Below are 17100 nucleotides of genomic sequence, written 5' to 3'. Positions count from 1 at the left end.
TAAGATCAATAAATATGGAGATTGGTTGCAAAATAAAAAACTAGGTTGGATTTTAGTGCCAAAGCATCAAAACATACTTATTGCCAAGATTAAAAAAATTAAATAAAAAAAGGCACTACTTTTACGGACTACCTATAATAACTGACTATTTCCCATGAAAAGAGGCTTTAAAAAAAAAAGGCCCAATTGCCTCATTTTAATGTAATTAGTCTTTAATATTCCGAGACGTGCTAAAGCGGAAATGGAAGCTGTGTGTGAGGACAGGTTCTACAGTTCAGGACCTTCAGCTTTTTAGCACATGAATTTCGACAGGCATCCTGAGAGTGCTGAGACAGCATACCTGTTAGATCCTGGCAGCAGAACTTCAAAGAGCCTTGCTACTCTTTGAAACCCATCATACTTCACCCCTGTGGTTGCTAAAAGAGCCAGGGAGTTTAACAGTTTCAGTATGTTTGGCACAAACCCAACAGCAGGAGGAGGGAAGTCAGGAAATTAACTGTTTTAAAAAACAAAGTCAGGATGAAATCAACACAATTTATCCTAATATCTCACTTAAGACATATCAGACATAAACTGGGAGCTGAGGAACAAAAGACGGGGGTGTATTCCAGCCCAGTTTTTCTGGATCTTGGAAATTTTGTATCCCGAAATTTGAAAAAGCCAAACGGTACACCCATAATAACGTTTATTCTCTGATGAGAGCAGAACAAAAACAGCATATGGAAATGAAATGTCTGAAATCATAGGAGAAAAAAAAATGTGAAAGGGATTCCTGTTTCCAAAGTATCACATAAAAGCCAAAAGGATGGAGCCATCTGTAAAATTATAAATTCTATTAAAAGTCCTCTTCTTGGGTTGTGGAAATAAAAACATTTTAAAAAGAGAACTGGCCAGACATTCCAGAAATATCTTGACAGCTCAATACATTCAAGGGTTGGACTGGAAAAACAGAGACCGAGATTAAGGGCCAAGTTGTCTGAGATGCTGCCACTCACACGTCAAGAGAAATTGAGAAGGGGAGCCTTCTAGGATTATATCTCCAATCGAGTCACGTTTTCTAATCCGGTCCTGCCACCATTATCAATAATCCTTTTTTTTCCAACGTAGTTTCTTTTCTTTCGTAGTGGTGTAGAAGGGAGAATTTCACTCAGGTCAGACGCCGCCTACAGCACGCTTCCGGCACAATGTTTCAAGCTTCTTCACACACTTCATTCCACAAACCCAACTAGAAGGGAACTAAATACCCATTTCCAGGGTGGTACTGAGCTGCCCAGAGGGGTGTTGGCACATTACAGTTCTTTTTCCAAAGATCAACAATCTCAAATCTAAAAATTTGTCAAAGACCATTAAAGGAGCTTTGAGATTCTATTGAGTGTGACTGCTCAGGCTACCACAATTTAAGTGTCTAAAGTGAAGTAAAAATAAAAACTTTTTACTCAGAAAAATCCTCAGAGCAGCACTTTGGTCAAATAGAATCAGACATAAAGCGTGAAAGGCTCCTCTGAAGATTTCAAAAGCAGGAATTAATGTTAGAGAAGAGGCAATGCCAGCAAACTACAAGATATTTTACACATTTCGACCTGATCTTAGATCTTAAATACCTGTGCAGGCTATGCATATTGGCGCCAGCATTGGTCTCAAGAAAAGGGGAGGGGATGCACTGTTTAGTTTGAGGTGAACTCCACTGACACTGTTTTGACATTAACTTTGAGTGAGCAAAGATGCAGATGTGCACATAAGCATGGCAATGCGACATAATCAGAAGTTTGATCTATTATAAGAGGGCAGCTGAAAGAAATATGTTTGACAGCGGAAAAATGTTCAGGAAAAAAAATTCAAAGGAGGCAAAGACATGTCAGAAATGTTAAGCAAACATTTCTTTAAAGTATTATTAAAGATTTTTCCCTTGAGATTTGAAAAGAATTTGGGGCGTTAGCCTTGCACAAGATGACCGAGCCGTTTAATTGTGCGTCTGAACGGCCAGCTAGCTATGAACACAGTCTTAAATCAAAGAAAATCCGCTTTCTTTGATACATACAGAAGTGCGGCTGCAGAAAAATATTGAAAAAAATATTTATTTTTGGAAAAACTAAAGATGGTGAGGCTAAAAGGTTAAAGCTCAATGGATCATCAGTCACAGAGAAACATATATTAAATCAGTGTTATGAAGACTTGGGCTATTTCCAAAACTCCCTCACTACTCCCTAATCCTTAAAAGACTAAATAGTGCGGGACAATCCTGTGCCCTGGATTTTAATGCAAACCTGCTTTTTTTTTACGCCAATATGTGACATCATCCATTTCCAAATGTAAAAACCTATTAATACAAACATTTTACAAAGACTATTTATAAGTCCGCTGTGTTCTGATGATGAAAAGATGGATGACTTGAAAAAAAAAATCCTTCACATACTTTTTTTCAAATGATGAACCCTTCAAACACGATGCATTGTGCTCTATACTCACCAGTGTGGACTGAGTGAGCCCTGGCATTTCAAATAGGGAGTTCTTACTGGTTCTAAGAACCCAAAATCCCAATAACCCCTGTTGAGAAATAAGTGCTATTACTGAGTCATTCTATTTATCAGAATATCCTTTCTTTATTTACTACCTTTTTAAATATGTCCTTGCTCATCCTATTTTTTTATTTGTTTTGTTTTTTGCAAGTTAATCAAGTTATAAACTGACCAACCAGATGCCTAGATAAAAGTAGGGGGTGTCTTGCTGGAAATTTGAAAAGTTTGATTGACAAATTCTCAAGACTGCTTTCAAGTGATAGGGATGTGGGCTTCCAACAAGCTAACTCCTGATTGGCCAGAGTGGTTGCCATCAATCTCTGCTTACCGACAACTTCTGGCTCCAACACGGCGACTGAATTGACTTCATTACATTGGAGCAGGAAGAAAGCCATTTTCTATGGGTGATGTCACACTCACTCTGTCCAGTTCTCATATACAGCCAATGGCATTGATGCACACTATTTTTTTGCAGAGAATTCAGGCAAATTTCCAGGGCGCTGGATTTTGGAATTGTAGATTTGGACACCCCGACAAAATGGTAGAAAACCACTTAGTTAAGTCAAGTTTAGCAGGACTGACAAAACCTGTTTCATTTTACATAGTTGAATTTAAAAAAAGCGAAAAGCACCAAAACTGGGACTGATAGGAAGAGCCAATAGGGCAGTGCTTTGCCTCTTTTGCTGGCCTGTTGGTGCATGTTGAGATGTTGGTTTGTTTGCTCCATTCATGCAAGTCATTAGAGATGGTCAGAATCTGTCATTCAGTGTCTATCCATCTATGTATCACATCTACTCACTTCTTACTGATGAGGGCTGTAGGGATTTCTAGTGTCAATTCATGTTCAAATACAGATACTGGTCTATTGCAGGTCTTTATGTGGGGAACCTTCACTCCAATGGGACAATTTAAAGTTACTAATTGACTTGTTAGAGCCATGTTTGATTTATGAGAGGAAGCTGGAACGCCCAGGAACAACTAGTGCAGGACGTTCTTGCTATGAGGCAACAGTGCTAACTACTATTTCAGTCGATTCCTCCGAGAAAAATATAAAAAAGCATCTCAGAGTTGAGATTTAAAAAAAAAAGAAAAATCACATTATATTCAAATATTTTACTGACCTGTAGAATTTTTCAGTTTTAAAGGACAGTGTTGCAAAGCAAAAACAAAAAAAAAAAAAAAGGAATGCAACATTTTTTCTGGTTTCTGTTGATTTTTTTACAAATTCTTCCAATAATGGATAAATAATAATGGAAATAATAATAATGGAAAACAGCCAACAATTCTGGGAGGTAACCATAAAGGCATGCATTCTGACCTCTACAGGACTTACCTTGTGCTGCCCTGCAGGTTCTTTCCAGAGGTAATATCTTTCATGGGTCGGACAGAAGTTGCAGAGTTCAGCATCCCATTAGACAGGTTTAGTCTGGTCAACTGTAAGCAAAAAGAAAGATAACGTGATAACATGTAAACTACCAACTTATCAAAGTATTACTACATTAATGTGTTTAACCATATGGATGCTCCTCTTTGCACAATTTCTGTCTCCTATATCAGTGTGAAATGTATGAATGCAGAGTCGATATCAGTGCAGAACCTCCCCCTGCCTTTTCCTCAGCAGATCCGGTTGCCAGACTGAATGGGTTTCAAGCCAAATCAGCAGTTTTTTGTCCCACTCTCTCCTACAAATAATGTTGAGTCAAATTTAACAGGAAAACGAATCATACTGGTGTAGGATTATATTTACTTTTGTTCGATAAACATCTACAAAGGGGAAAAAAAGGAAAAATGTAGAGCTGCCAAGCTTTACACAACGAAAAAAGAAAAAATGTGTCAGTGTGTTGATACAAAGCCACAGCTCCGGTTTGCTTTTAAAAGTAGATGGATCATATTTTCACAGAACGCTATCCCTAAAATGAGGAAATTAGGAGATGTGGGTCCAGCTGAGGGAATGAAAGGCTTGAATCCTTTGCCATAAATCATATATAAGTCAGGACTGAACTCCACGTCGATGCGTCGCTGTCTCAGCTCAGATTCCCCACTGCGATTGTAAAACTGGGATCATCTTTTTGGAGCGGACATAAAGTAATACAGTCGAAAAAGGATCCACCATCATCAAGGCAGCTCAGTCAGGAGCATGAAGATGATGGTGACCATGCCTGCTTTTCCTCTGCTTTGTTTACATGGCCTACCATGAGTAATTGCTTAAAACCCAAAGGTCAGCCATGCTACTGAGTGTTGTTCATATATGCAAAGACCCACATTTATCCCAGCAAAATGATTTAATGACTTTCAATCTGAGCCCTAAATGTTCTCTGAGTCAAACACTGGGCTGTTTGACTAAGCTGCTACCATGCCCCGGATTAACCACCCTGAGAAAACACAGCAAACACTTCTCAGATAGATGGAGTAATGTACAGTCAGGAGGAAGCCATAAAACTGCAGTCTGTGTGGTCTGGTGCCATCACAAAAAAAACGAACGGAAAAAAAAATCTACTGAGGGAGAGGAGTTGAAGGAAGAAGAAGAGGGAGGAAAGGTTTAGAGGCTCTCTAAGCCGAAGGCCAAACCGTCAGGGAATATAGGAGAAGGTGGTGATGGAGCCAGCCGAGCTGCCACTCCCCTGCTCAGTGCCAGTTTGCCACATTCCTCTATTTATAAGCATCAATTACTACAAAAAAAAAAGTGGTTGCCTGTTCAGTATCAACAAAAATCACTCCCCCATGGTGCATCTGATAATGAGACCTCACACAGAGCTGAAGCTTGATGCGGCACACCACTGTTTAGGGCAGCCAGCTTCAAACTCCTCTTACAGGCCCACCCCCATGCCAGCCCCGGTCCACAGACGGCAGGCAAACTGACAGAAGAAGGTGTGCGGTACGGCGCGACGAGCCCTCCGGCTCCAGCGGGTCTGCTGAAAGAAGCAGCAGCTCGATGCTGCTCCCCAGCATGGGGTCAGAAGCAGTTTTATGCATCAACAATATCAAAGACCTCACAGAGAGAGGCTGCTGTGGAGGGGCCAGATTCTTCTTCTGTACATGAAACAGATCACCCCACAGTTGCTGAACAACTTTTTGGTTTTCTGAGGGGTTTTGAGCTGTTGACTTAGCTGGCTACAAACATAATAAACGTACATGTTGTGTCAAGAGGTTGATGTGGCTGGAGCTGGCACAGCGGCGTGCGACCTGCTTCTCGGCCAGCTTCTGCAGAGCTGAGATGAAGGACTGCTGGTTCGCCTGGGCTTGGGCAGACAGAGAGTGCAACTCCCTAAAAGTTGTCACTGAATTTGACTTCAGGTTGTTGGAAATGCTCCCAGTGACCGCTGAAAAACCAAAAGTAAAAGGTGAGACTGTAAGAGTGAATTTAAATTAAATGCTTCCAATCCGGGGCTTTGAGGCTACCTTGGCCAGCAGATGTGGGTCTGGAGAGCTTCTGGTTGTAAATGTGTGTGGCGCCTGGGATCGAGGCGGCTGCTCCAAAGCGAGAGGCGGACATTGTAAATGAATGTATCCTTCGGAGCGCTGGAGTCGCCACCTTGGCCGCAGTAGAGTCGGTGGATGGGTAGGCCCACGCCACTCTTGGTGGCTGCGGGATAACAGTTGGGGAGGGGTATCCTGGAGGTGCGGGAAATGCTTCTGACTGACAGAGCTGGGACTTTGCCAAGCTCTGCATGTAAGATGGAGGCTGACGAGGTGCAGGCGGTGGAGGACAATACAGAGGAGCTGACGCTGTGGCAGATGAATAGTTCTGGAAGCAAATGTGATCGGAGTCCAAGTTCAATGGGAAATCTGAGCTGTGATGAGATGACTGGACTGCTGGCTGAGTTTTTTCTCTTGTGGCCTCGAGCTGTTGGTCTGCAGAAATCCCAGAAACAGATGACTGTTTCTCGCCGGCCTTGATGTTTGGGTCACAGTTGAGTTTCCCCGCGCAGAGCGAGGACTGTGAAGCATTGGAATCCTCTTTGGCTGTAGGCAGAGCTGTTCGAATGAGGAAAGAAGCCAGAGTCCTGTTATCATCAGTTTGCCATTCCTCAACCCTGACACACATTTGTTTTCCCACAATGAGTTCTAATCATTTGAAGGTGACCCGCTCCTGACCTCATATGACTCACATATTTTCCCCTTTACTGTGCAGAAACGATTAAAAAGAATGTTAAAAAGCCAAATGAGACACATAAAGACAAAACCGGAGCTTACATCCAAAATTCTCACAGTTGTTTGAATCTCCAGGGAAATTTATACCATGAGTGTCCTTCTTAACACTTTTGTCTTTGGTTCCTAGAAAGACAGAGGCTGCTTTATTTTTCTGCGTGTAGAATGTCAGGACTTCCTCCAGACTGCTTTCACTGTAAATAGAAAAAAACCCAAAAGGATATTAATCTATCAAGTCCTATATGTAAATCGAAAAAGGAACAAAAACAGAAAAAGGAAAGGGGATGGGATTCCAAACTCACAAACCTTGCAGTCGTGATGTACTCTTCAAATATGGAGTAGTTAACACAGCCTTTTTCCTCACTGTTCCCCTGCTTTCTCACCATATGTTCAGTTTCCTTGTAAAGAATTAAAGACACCAGTTGGATGTATTGCAATCCAAACTCAGAACTGTAGCTCAGTGATTTCAATAGATGCCGAGTTGGGGTACCTTGTTGTAACAGAGGATAAATTCCCCTAACTGGTGAGACAGGAGGCGCTTGCAGTCCCGAAGTGGTAACTGTGGATCGGGGGAGACTACTTTGATGTCCTGCTGAAGGTTTCGAGCTGCTCTTTTAAGGAAGCGAATCACCAGCTCCTGTATATTACAACAGAATGTGATATGTCAGCTCTTTATCACTACTCTGAATCATAACTTTCAATTTTAAAACCCACTGATTTTTTTGTTCTGTTTGAGGTCACATTTGGATTTTTTTGAGTCCTTAATGATTTTATTCAAAGGTTTTAAGTTTTTCTTGTTGGTTCAATGCAGACTTTCCAATCAGACTCTCTTTTACAAACACTCTTTTTCTTCTATGCAGCCACAATGTCTTATCGTCATTTCAGCTAAAGCCAGAATACACATGAGTGAGGAATAATTGCAAGGAAAATAAATACAAAGGAAACAATGTTTCAGTGAATTTAACTACTTCTATTTATCAGGAAAACCAAGTTGAAAATCTGCTTTGTATTTTACCATTTGGTCATTGTCCCTGTCTGGCCAAACTGGGATGGAGCTGGCTCTGCTCTCTGTTAATAGCCTTTGCTGGACGCGCTGCAGATATGCCGAAAAAGCAATCCGGGCCTGTACTTTACTGGAAACGAGAGAGTGGGGTAGGGAAAACAGAGGCATCAGCAGGACAAACGCAAAGCAGATCCCAATAAGAATTACATCCACCAACTTTACAGATAGATATTGAAGCTTTATAGAAGCTACTCTCCTATTTTCATAGGATGAATGGAGGATTTCTTTAAATAGCCTTCCTTTCTCTGTGTCTTATAGTGGAACAATCTCAAATCTGATGTGTTTTTACTTTACTTCCATCGTGTTTGGGTTCAACTCTGAAATACTGTAAGGTGTCATCCTTGATGTGGTGGAACAGTTTAGAGATGCTCCAAAAAAGACAGAGCTATTACTTTTTTTGAATACTCAAATAACAACCCCAAATTGATTTTAGATTGCTTAAAAAATTATATTTGATCGCTTCTTCCAAAAGCCTGAGTGAGGGTGTGCCATTATAGAAGTCCACAAGAAAAACAAATCTAAGAAAATGAAACTGAAACTGAAAGAAGTCATTAATTGCCTTTTTTAATATTATTACTGTACGAAGTCCTTCATTTAAACATGTTAAAATAAGATATTGTGTCCTGTGATAATCTCGAGAAAGGACTGCCAGGAAACTGCAAATGTCTGAAAGAATGTTGTGAAAAAAAGTCTAAAACACAAACACTGATATGCTGTGTGGAGATGCAGCCACTAAAGAATCTCTACAAGTTCTTACTTGTTTCTATAACTGTTCTTAATGCTTAATTTTAAACACTTGATACTGAAAAAAGAGGGGAGTCTGACATAACTAGAGAGCTCAACATGGGACTAAAAGTCCTCTGAGTTGTCTTATTTAAGAACACTTTTAAAAGTGAAGTTTTGGCTTCTATTGCAGATTTTGCAGTAAACTGTGATTTCAATTATGACAGCAATGGACTAACCTGAGATCCCAGCTCTGCTCAAGGATGTGGAGCAGGTTGATTTTGGGCCTGGCATTGTGAATGGCTGCGTCTGAGCTGGACAGAGGTATGCTGTGGCAGGGCTCCAATGGTGAGGCCACTTGTTTTCTTTGCTTGTGTGAAATTGGCTCAAAAGGCTCTTTAACCTCCTCTCTTTCCTGTGGAGCACACTCCTCAACCCCTGGACTGCTGTTCTCAGTCAGGGAGGCCTTGGATTTATTTTCTGAGGTATGCACCAGTGAAAAGACAGATAGACACCAGTTGCATTACTGTTATCTTGAATAAACCTCCCACGAGTGTTTAAAATAGGCATTTTGCTGTTGCTACAAGAACGTTATTAAAAGCCTTTAGGTTTCAAACTAATCGATAACAGAACAGAGGTAGAATTGAAAAAGCCTCACCCCATGTTTTCTTCCTTCCAGCAGAGCTGTAAGTCAGGTGGCGCTGTCTCTTTTTCCGTGCCTCCAGAGACAGCAGCTTCCTCTCATACTGGACAACATGACAGTCATGGACCGTGTCCACCTGCAGCTGCACATTCTCGTTAACATTCCTGAGAGAGAAAGCAAGGACTTTCAACGGACTGGTAATAACCACAGAAATCCTGATTTATATGCATATAATCAGCAATTACAAAGCAAAGAAATGCTTGTCAGTTTGAAGCCAGCTCAGAAAAGTTTAAGCGGAGGTGAAACACATGACACGTGTGCACTGGAAAAGTTGTGCTTCATCTTTTTGGGCTCATGTTTTTACCTATCTGACCATAAGATCAAACAAACACCATGCAAGAATGTTTCCATGAGAACTTTATTTCCAGCTACCAACCACATTGGAAATGATTACCTTCCATGGAAAAGTCTGTTCGCCAGCATGAAGTTCATTGATGGTTTGGACTCCAAGTATACACTGAAAAATGAAGATACAAGCAAAAAGAAAAAAAAAAAAGTACTACTTTGCAGCTTATGTGCAAAACTGGAACAATTGTGCAACACACATTCTCAAAAAAAAGAAAAACTTAAAGAGAAAAACTGGAGAAGCATTACCATACAGTATATAATTTAAACAACACAGAAGTAGGGGTTCTGCAAACCTAAGTTAGAAGAATTCTTGCTTTAAGCATGTGATTCTGCTAATTTTCATTAATTATTCATTGTTTTGTTTTTTACAACATGTTCACAAATACGAAACAGTGTAAAAAACAAGATGTTAAAGAACCACTCCAATCAAAACTATATTTTAACATGTTCTTGAGGCATTTTTCTGCTAATGGAGGACATGCATAAAGAAAATTACGCTTAAAGTTGCGCTTCTGAGTATTTCGTTATTCAAATCGTTATGAATCAGAAAAATGTCATTGGAAAAAGCTTGTAGCAGGGACGTAGGACCTACTATGGGAAGCCACAAGCTCCCTGCTCCGCTTCATTCTGATGCATCTACTCGAAGATCCATTAATGTCTTTGTTTTCCTCACCCAAGCTGCCATCTGGCTCAAAAGTGTACGGGTGGATAGCTCCAATATCAATCACCATTTTTGTTGGAGCATTAATGTTTGGTTGGGGTTGTGAGGCGCTGTAAGCTAGCGAGAGAGTGTGTAAACAGAGAGCTCTCAGTAACAGAGAGGGGAACAGGGGTCAGGGTTGCTCCACACTAATGGTCCAGCCCAAAACTCAGAGGTAATACCTTATGCACTACTGCTGCTCTGCAGAAACTATGTCCTAGAAAATTACAGTCTTTTCGACTTTACCTAAACACAGCATAATCATAATTAAAGACAACTGGGAACACTTTTACAATAGATCGAAAGATGATCTGAGTTGGACTTTAAGGGATATGTGTGACGTCTTCAGCTTAAATTACCTGTAGAGCTCCCACGTTTCCACAGTGGGGAAAATCCTTATGAAACCTCCTCGTCTCTCATGTTCCTCCTTTATCCTCCTCAGCACTTTGATCTACATTACAGACAAAAGAAACAGCACAATTTCCAAAACGTCCAGTCTTCCACATCAACACAAGATCATTTTACTGAGATTTCTTTTTTGTAAAACTCAAAATATGTTTCGACCCGCCTTACCTCCTCTGAAGTCAGGCTGAGTGTGCTGTCGCCTCTGCTGTGTTTTGGACCCTGCGTGTCTGTTTCTGGGTTTGTGGTGGATGTTTGTTTCTGCCGCTAAAAAAAAAAAAAAAATGAGGGAGGATGTTATTTACCTGCTTGGCTCTCAAAAAAATAGGTCCATTCAAATTAGAATGATGTGATTTTGTGTTTTGACCTCTAAAACTAGTCAAAACTGTACATCATTTAAACAAGTTCAATGAATGATAACCTTTGACACATTTATTTCAGTTTCATGTTGTGTTTAATCTCAAGTTGGGAATGAAAATGCTCAAACTACATCGGTCACCAGACCTTCCCACTCCTATCTTCTTTCTGCCGAGAAATAGCGATTTTTTGCAACCCTTTGGCATTTTTGACAACCTCCCTTACTGACATTTTTGGCAAACAGTTTGGTACTCGTGCCAGACATCAGGCCTCATCCCCATGAGATCAAACACAAAATGTGTCATAGTAATACCTTAAGGGTTATGTAAAAAAATGTTTTAATGTGTTAAAGGGTGTTGAGACAGCCAAATAGTGACAAAACCTCAGAAGCCTCAACTATTTCTCCCGATCAGAGAAAAAGAGAAGGCTGCACACTCATTCCCGTCTATTGCTTGGCACCATTCAGTCTGAGCAAAGCAGAGTATGCGCAGCTACTTTTTTGGAAAAGTGGTGCACTGCAGTAAGTGAGGCAATTTCTTATCGCTAATGAAATGAAGATTCTATTAAAATGCACTGTTTGCAATCAATAAAACCCATCTGTCTGTCACAATGAAAAACTATAAAGCTACATAATCAAATCAGCAAAGCACATGCAGCGATTTCTTACTGTAATGAAAGAGACATCAGGGAATTGCAAAGAGCAAACAAGGATTAATTTGTCTGATTTATAACTAAAGTGCAGCAGTGGCTGTTACTGCAGAAAAAACCTTCCTTGCACTGCACCATTATTAAAGTTAAGCTGTAAAAATACATATACAGACATAGAACAACACAATGCTACTGTGTATCTAGCTTCCAATACAATATTAGGTGGAGCTAAAATCTGTCAAGTTCAGTCATCTTTTCCTCAGCCGTTCTGCTGCAAATTTTTATGAAACTGTAATAAAAAGAGGAGCCAAGTGCAAATGCTGTTGTGGCATCATTAAGCAATCAGACCCAGAGAGTAAGAGTCATTCAATTAGAAGAGATTAACTGATATGGCACAAAATGTAGCTCTGACAAACTGATGTCACTCAAACACTGTAATCACATTAGCAGTTGTTTTGAATTACAGTGAATTTTCCATGAGAGCAACAGAAGAGCTCGATTTCAGTGGCAGGACCGTACCGTAAGAAACAAGAGGGGGGTCACGGCAGGAATGTTCACAGGGGTGAATGAGTGCAGGGCTTAACATTAACGTGTCTCTGTTCGTGTCATCTACCTGTGCTCTTTGGGCTGCAGGGGGCTTTTCTGACATGACCCTGTCAGAGCGAGCCTGTTTTGGCAGCGGATCTTGACACACAAAGCCTGCAAAGACAGAGAGGAGTCAAATAGGGCTTTATTCATCACATCTGGTTTTGTATAAGCTATTCATTCAGACCTTTTGCATATTGCATCAAATCCTCAACATTTGTGCAACACACTTTTTTTTTTTTATGGGAGGACATGGAGACAATAAACTCAAGAAATCAAAGAGGGTACATGATGCATTCTTTTGTCAGAACAGTTTCACATGGTGGTGCTATGATTTTTTAAGTAACCGCAGTCCTTTATGTAAACCAAAGATGACTTTTCACATTTTTAAAATGAACTCTATGTTCAAACTTTGGTAAAATAAATTAAAACAGGTTTTATATTATAAATTCGAATTTTAATTAAAAGTTTTGTCTTCCTATTGTTACAGAAAATTCACTATATAAAATAAAACATCATATAAGCTGTATGGTATTGCGATGTAAAGCTGAAGTTTTACAGTGGAATATTAGTTAAATGTTTGGTCATGGAATCAGATTAAGAGAGAAAAATCAATCAATAATGTGTTCTTAGCTTACGATTTTATTTTCTTAAAGGAAATGGAGGGTTTATGGACACAATATTTCACTATTTTCTATAGGAATGCAAATGTATAGAGTGTCTCTGGTCCTCCTTCTACACTTAACTGTGTACCCGGCCTCTGGCTCGTCTCCCACCCCCAGCCGTCCCCCAACTCCATCTGGATGAAGCCCATCTGCTAGACCAGTGCTTCTCAATTATTTTTTGCAAGGCCCCCCCTAGGAGAAAGAAAATGTTCCGCACCCCCCCTCACTCGCCTAATATATTAGTTTAATATCTATAGAAATTGTGTAAGTATTCCTAAAATTCTATCTTTTAACATTAACAAAAAAAACCCCGATATAAATCCACTTTCAACAAATATTAACTCTATTTAGCCACACAGAAACGCTGTTATAGTCTAAAACAGAAAAGAATAAATAAAAAATCTGTCTGTCTTTATTTAAACTAGAAACATTTTGACCAACTGAACCATTTGATGCTGAGAAAAATAATTCAGTCAATAAATATTATTAAATGTAAATTGATCTGAAACATTAACACAGCAGCACCCATATATTTAACGTTTTAGTCTGAAGAAATAGGTAAAAACATTTTGCTGATTTTTTTTCTAAATGATGGATTGTTTATTTATAATCTCATAAAGTGCAGCTGTTTTCCTGCATTACCTGCTGTCTGTATGTCAAATACTGACACCAAGTAAACGACAGGCAGACAAAGAATACATTTATGGACAATAAAGACACGTCGTAAAAATGTCTACAATAGTTAATAACCTCTTTATTTAAGTTGCTATTGGATTGCTATTGCTTGTTTTTTTTTTCTGGATGTTTTTTAAGGCAGCTATTCTTGGGTTATCTATTATCATACAACTATTTTTGCATTAATTTTGAATTTTCCCCTGGAAACAAAGAAATGTATTAAAGAATTTCCCTAACGTGGCATAAATAAAGTCTTATCTATTGACAAAGTTGAGCATAAGGTTGTTTGTTCAACCCCCTTGCAGATTGTCAGATGAGCATCAGCCTCCGGCCGTGCCTCCAACTGAACACTATTCATAACAAACATGAACTGTCTGACGGCTAAATGCAGAAAGTAAATGAATGCAATTGGAATGCTGTCATTATTTACACATCTGGGATACCAACCAAGTTCTATCACCTGACATTGACTTGATTTGTTTGTATATGTGTAGTATTTTACACGCCACCGCTCATTTTCTCCAGATCTACAGGAATGTTTCTGTCCAAAGATAGAAGACTAACATACTGCGGTTCTATTCCTCCAATAACTGAGACAGAGATTTGTTTTGGACACACACATATAGGTAATAATCTAATATTGTTAGTGTAAGACCACAAATACACATTACACCTTGGTGCTGCTATAGTCTAGTATGTTCATCAGGAGATTCAGAGCATTAAGTAAATGAAAATAAGAGAGGGGCTGATAATGATGAGATGCAACATAGGGAAAACAGCCGTATGCTATCTTAATACTTTACAAATAGCAATACATGTAAAATTTAGAATTGGATCAATACCCATTAAAACTTGTAATGGGACATAAATACACAAATATTTCTTTATGTCAAGCAGGTGTGCAGAGATAATTAAGAACAAGCCCATAGACCAGGACTGCAGCAACAAAAATACTCTAAGAAATGAATGGTTGTGGGTCATAAATCACAAATGACTGAGGCAGAAAGAATGGATTAAACCAAACCTCGCTGATTAACTGGCATTACTACACTAGCAGCTTCTGTAGCTTTTACAATGCTCTCCATTGCAAACTGTTCTTAGTTCTTTTATATTTGCAAGAACAAGTTTTAAAGTAAGGTATGAACCAATTCTCCTGTGCTTCTGTTCATACAGAATAGAAAGCAAATCAAAACGTGAAGGTAGTGCTTGACAAGCCCCTTCTGTGGTCAGCTTGATCCACATGGAAATTCATTTGGGGCTACAAGAAATCTGATATTTTATAAACATATAAGGTGGAAAAGGTTTAGAAAAATAAAGACGGAATTTAGAAACAGAAGATGAAGAAAGATCATCCAGGCTGTTAGCAACATTTGTAAAAATACAAAAACTGTAAAAGCCTCAGACTGTAAAGGTTTATAAAATATAAATCAGGAAGAAATTTCTAAAAGGGAATTTTGGCTGATTTAAAGTTCAAGATTAAGTATATTTTTAACTGCTGTTTGTCAGGAATAAGACAAAAGATTGTCATAGGTTTTGCATACAGTACACACAAGAAGGTCTGTGATGTTCAGTCAACTCTGGAAAATTTTGAAATTGAGTAAAAGTTGTATTCAGTCATTGCTTCAGTATGCACTCACCCACAAGTGAAAACATGTCTGCAATCATGCTGGCCTTTATCTTTAGATCCAAGGGAGCATCACTGTAAATAATCAAACAAAGTAAAAAAAAAAACACATTACACATGACGATTTTGAGTCAAGATTGTAAAAAAAAAAAAAAGAAAACAGGGAAAGTTTTTACAATTCCTGCCATCTCTCCAAGTATGGAACTTATTTTATTATTTATCAAATGTTCTTTTGTTATTTTAAGGGGTGGGAAAGTTTCACTGAGGCTGCAGGGTCATAGGCTTTTTCTAAACTAGAGATTTTTTCTGGAAAAACAAACAAATCCAATAATTGAGTTACTCACCATGATAGTGAAGGGGAGAGGTTGACCTCTAACAACCAGGGTTTGAGGTTGGAGTCAATGAGCACATCAAATCCATACAATTCTACAAAGAGGGAGAAACATTTTCCTTACAAACTAAACAAAACAGAACAAACAGATACTAAAGTTTCTCTTCTGACTTTAAAAATCTAATCTAAAATCTCAAAGAAATGTTATAAAAACATGAGATTATTGAGTTTTATGAGCTGACCTGAATGTATTTCCTCAATTTGGTCTCTCTTTTTGTGTGTTTCTGATTACTTCCTTGTTAAGTACCCAGTCAATCAAGAAATGTATCTGCACTCGTGCTGACTTTAAAAATAATACATCAAAAACTGAGTTGTGGGGTGAATATTTTAATACATGCAATAAATCTTTCATGATTGGGTCTAGAAGTCAACGTTGTCAGAAATTATTCAACACCGCGATCGTATCTGCTTCTACTAAAAGCTTTAGTCTCGTTTGAACATATTCAACTGCAGAAATAAATCCAAAGCTGGAAAGTTGGGAATGTGAAGGCCTGTCCCATGTGGTGAGCCCTGGGAAAAATAGAAAGCTTAAGGCAGTGTATTGTACACACAATATTTCACTGCAGTAACAGCTCAGCACTGAGTGACACATTATAAGCCTTTCACAAAGTGGTCAACAAGTAACCAGTGTTAAAAAAAAAAAAATCTTCCTCGTTTCACTGACTGATATATGGCTCACCAGGGCAGCTGCCTTAAGTGGCATCTGAAGGGCCTCACACTGTTCTGGGGAGTGTCACCCAATAGGCCTGCGACGTACCGTATCCAGCAGCAGCACACAGACAAACCACAGTCTTTTACAGGGATAGAATGCAGCCCAGCCAAAGAGGCAGAAAAAGAAAATCCCTCTAATGGCACTTCAAAAGAACGGAGCGTATTGAGAATAGCCTAGGGGGGTGGGGGGGTTCAAAGCCGCAGTAACCAGCGCTGTTTGTTCTTGCATCTCAGGTCAACGCCAATGTTAAGTATACAAAAGTCAGGATGACAGCAGTTCGACGCCTAACCCTTCAACTAACATTACAGCGCTGCAGCTGTGGTTCAACTTCACCTAACCGATACTGTCATGATGTCAATAACTTCATGCAGAACGTTTTTTTGAGACTCACTAATTGAAAAATAACTGTAAAACTAGGGCAATGTCCAAATTCCCCTGCAATTCTCTAACCCCCAAAAATACTTTATAGTGCTGGGCTATCGACTGCCATATATTTTAACGCAATTCAAACATATGCTGGCTACTTTTTTAAAACATCTAAATAAGAAACTAATAAGATAATTTTACAAAGATGATTTATGAATCCACTGAGTGGATTTACAAAATCTCTGAATGATTTACAAAAAAATACATCTAAATATTTTTTTTTTTCAAATGACAAATCATTAAAACGCAATGTACTTTGGTCTATATTAATCAATCAATGCATGGATGCACACTAGTTTTTCTAAATCTACAATTTTTGGAATTACAGATTTGGACACCCCAACAAAATGGTGAACGCCCTATAGTGCCCTAGCGGTGAGTAGTGAGGGAATTCGGACACAACCTAGAAGAAG

General features: G+C 39.1%; 1 protein-coding gene across 5 annotated transcripts in view; it reads right to left on the bottom strand.

The window, feature by feature from the left end:
- The window catches only part of ttll5 (tubulin tyrosine ligase like 5), a 53476-nt gene that overhangs the window by 19782 nt on the left and 16594 nt on the right, over positions 1–17100 (bottom strand). For 4 of the 5 annotated variants that reach the window (XR_002872676.1, XR_002872674.1, XR_002872675.1 and 1 more), the window contains exons 12-27: positions 15503–15584; positions 15172–15233; positions 12223–12308; positions 10776–10871; positions 10562–10653; positions 9549–9611; positions 9110–9258; positions 8691–8931; positions 7681–7798; positions 7156–7302; positions 6972–7063; positions 6711–6859; positions 5916–6491; positions 5649–5836; positions 3850–3950; positions 2467–2544 (exon numbers count right to left, since the gene is read on the bottom strand). Coding sequence is in view for 2 of the 5 variants with exons in the window: in XM_023951957.1 (XP_023807725.1) it covers positions 2467–2544; positions 3850–3950; positions 5649–5836; positions 5916–6491; positions 6711–6859; positions 6972–7063; positions 7156–7302; positions 7681–7798; positions 8691–8931; positions 9110–9258; positions 9549–9611; positions 10562–10653; positions 10776–10871; positions 12223–12308; positions 15172–15233; positions 15503–15584 (2320 nt within the window). In the remaining 3 variants the exon portion in view is untranslated. The remainder of the gene's footprint in view (positions 1–2466; positions 2545–3849; positions 3951–5648; positions 5837–5915; positions 6492–6710; positions 6860–6971; positions 7064–7155; positions 7303–7680; positions 7799–8690; positions 8932–9109; positions 9259–9548; positions 9612–10561; positions 10654–10775; positions 10872–12222; positions 12309–15171; positions 15234–15502; positions 15585–17100) is intronic. The other variant, XM_023951958.1, reaches the window with a different exon arrangement.

Source organism: Oryzias latipes, chromosome 22 (assembly GCF_002234675.1).
Source record: "Oryzias latipes chromosome 22, ASM223467v1".
Classification (NCBI taxonomy): domain Eukaryota; kingdom Metazoa; phylum Chordata; class Actinopteri; order Beloniformes; family Adrianichthyidae; genus Oryzias; species Oryzias latipes.
The sequence above is the reverse complement of the archived record's forward strand: the minus strand, read 5'-3'. Positions and strand labels throughout refer to the sequence as shown.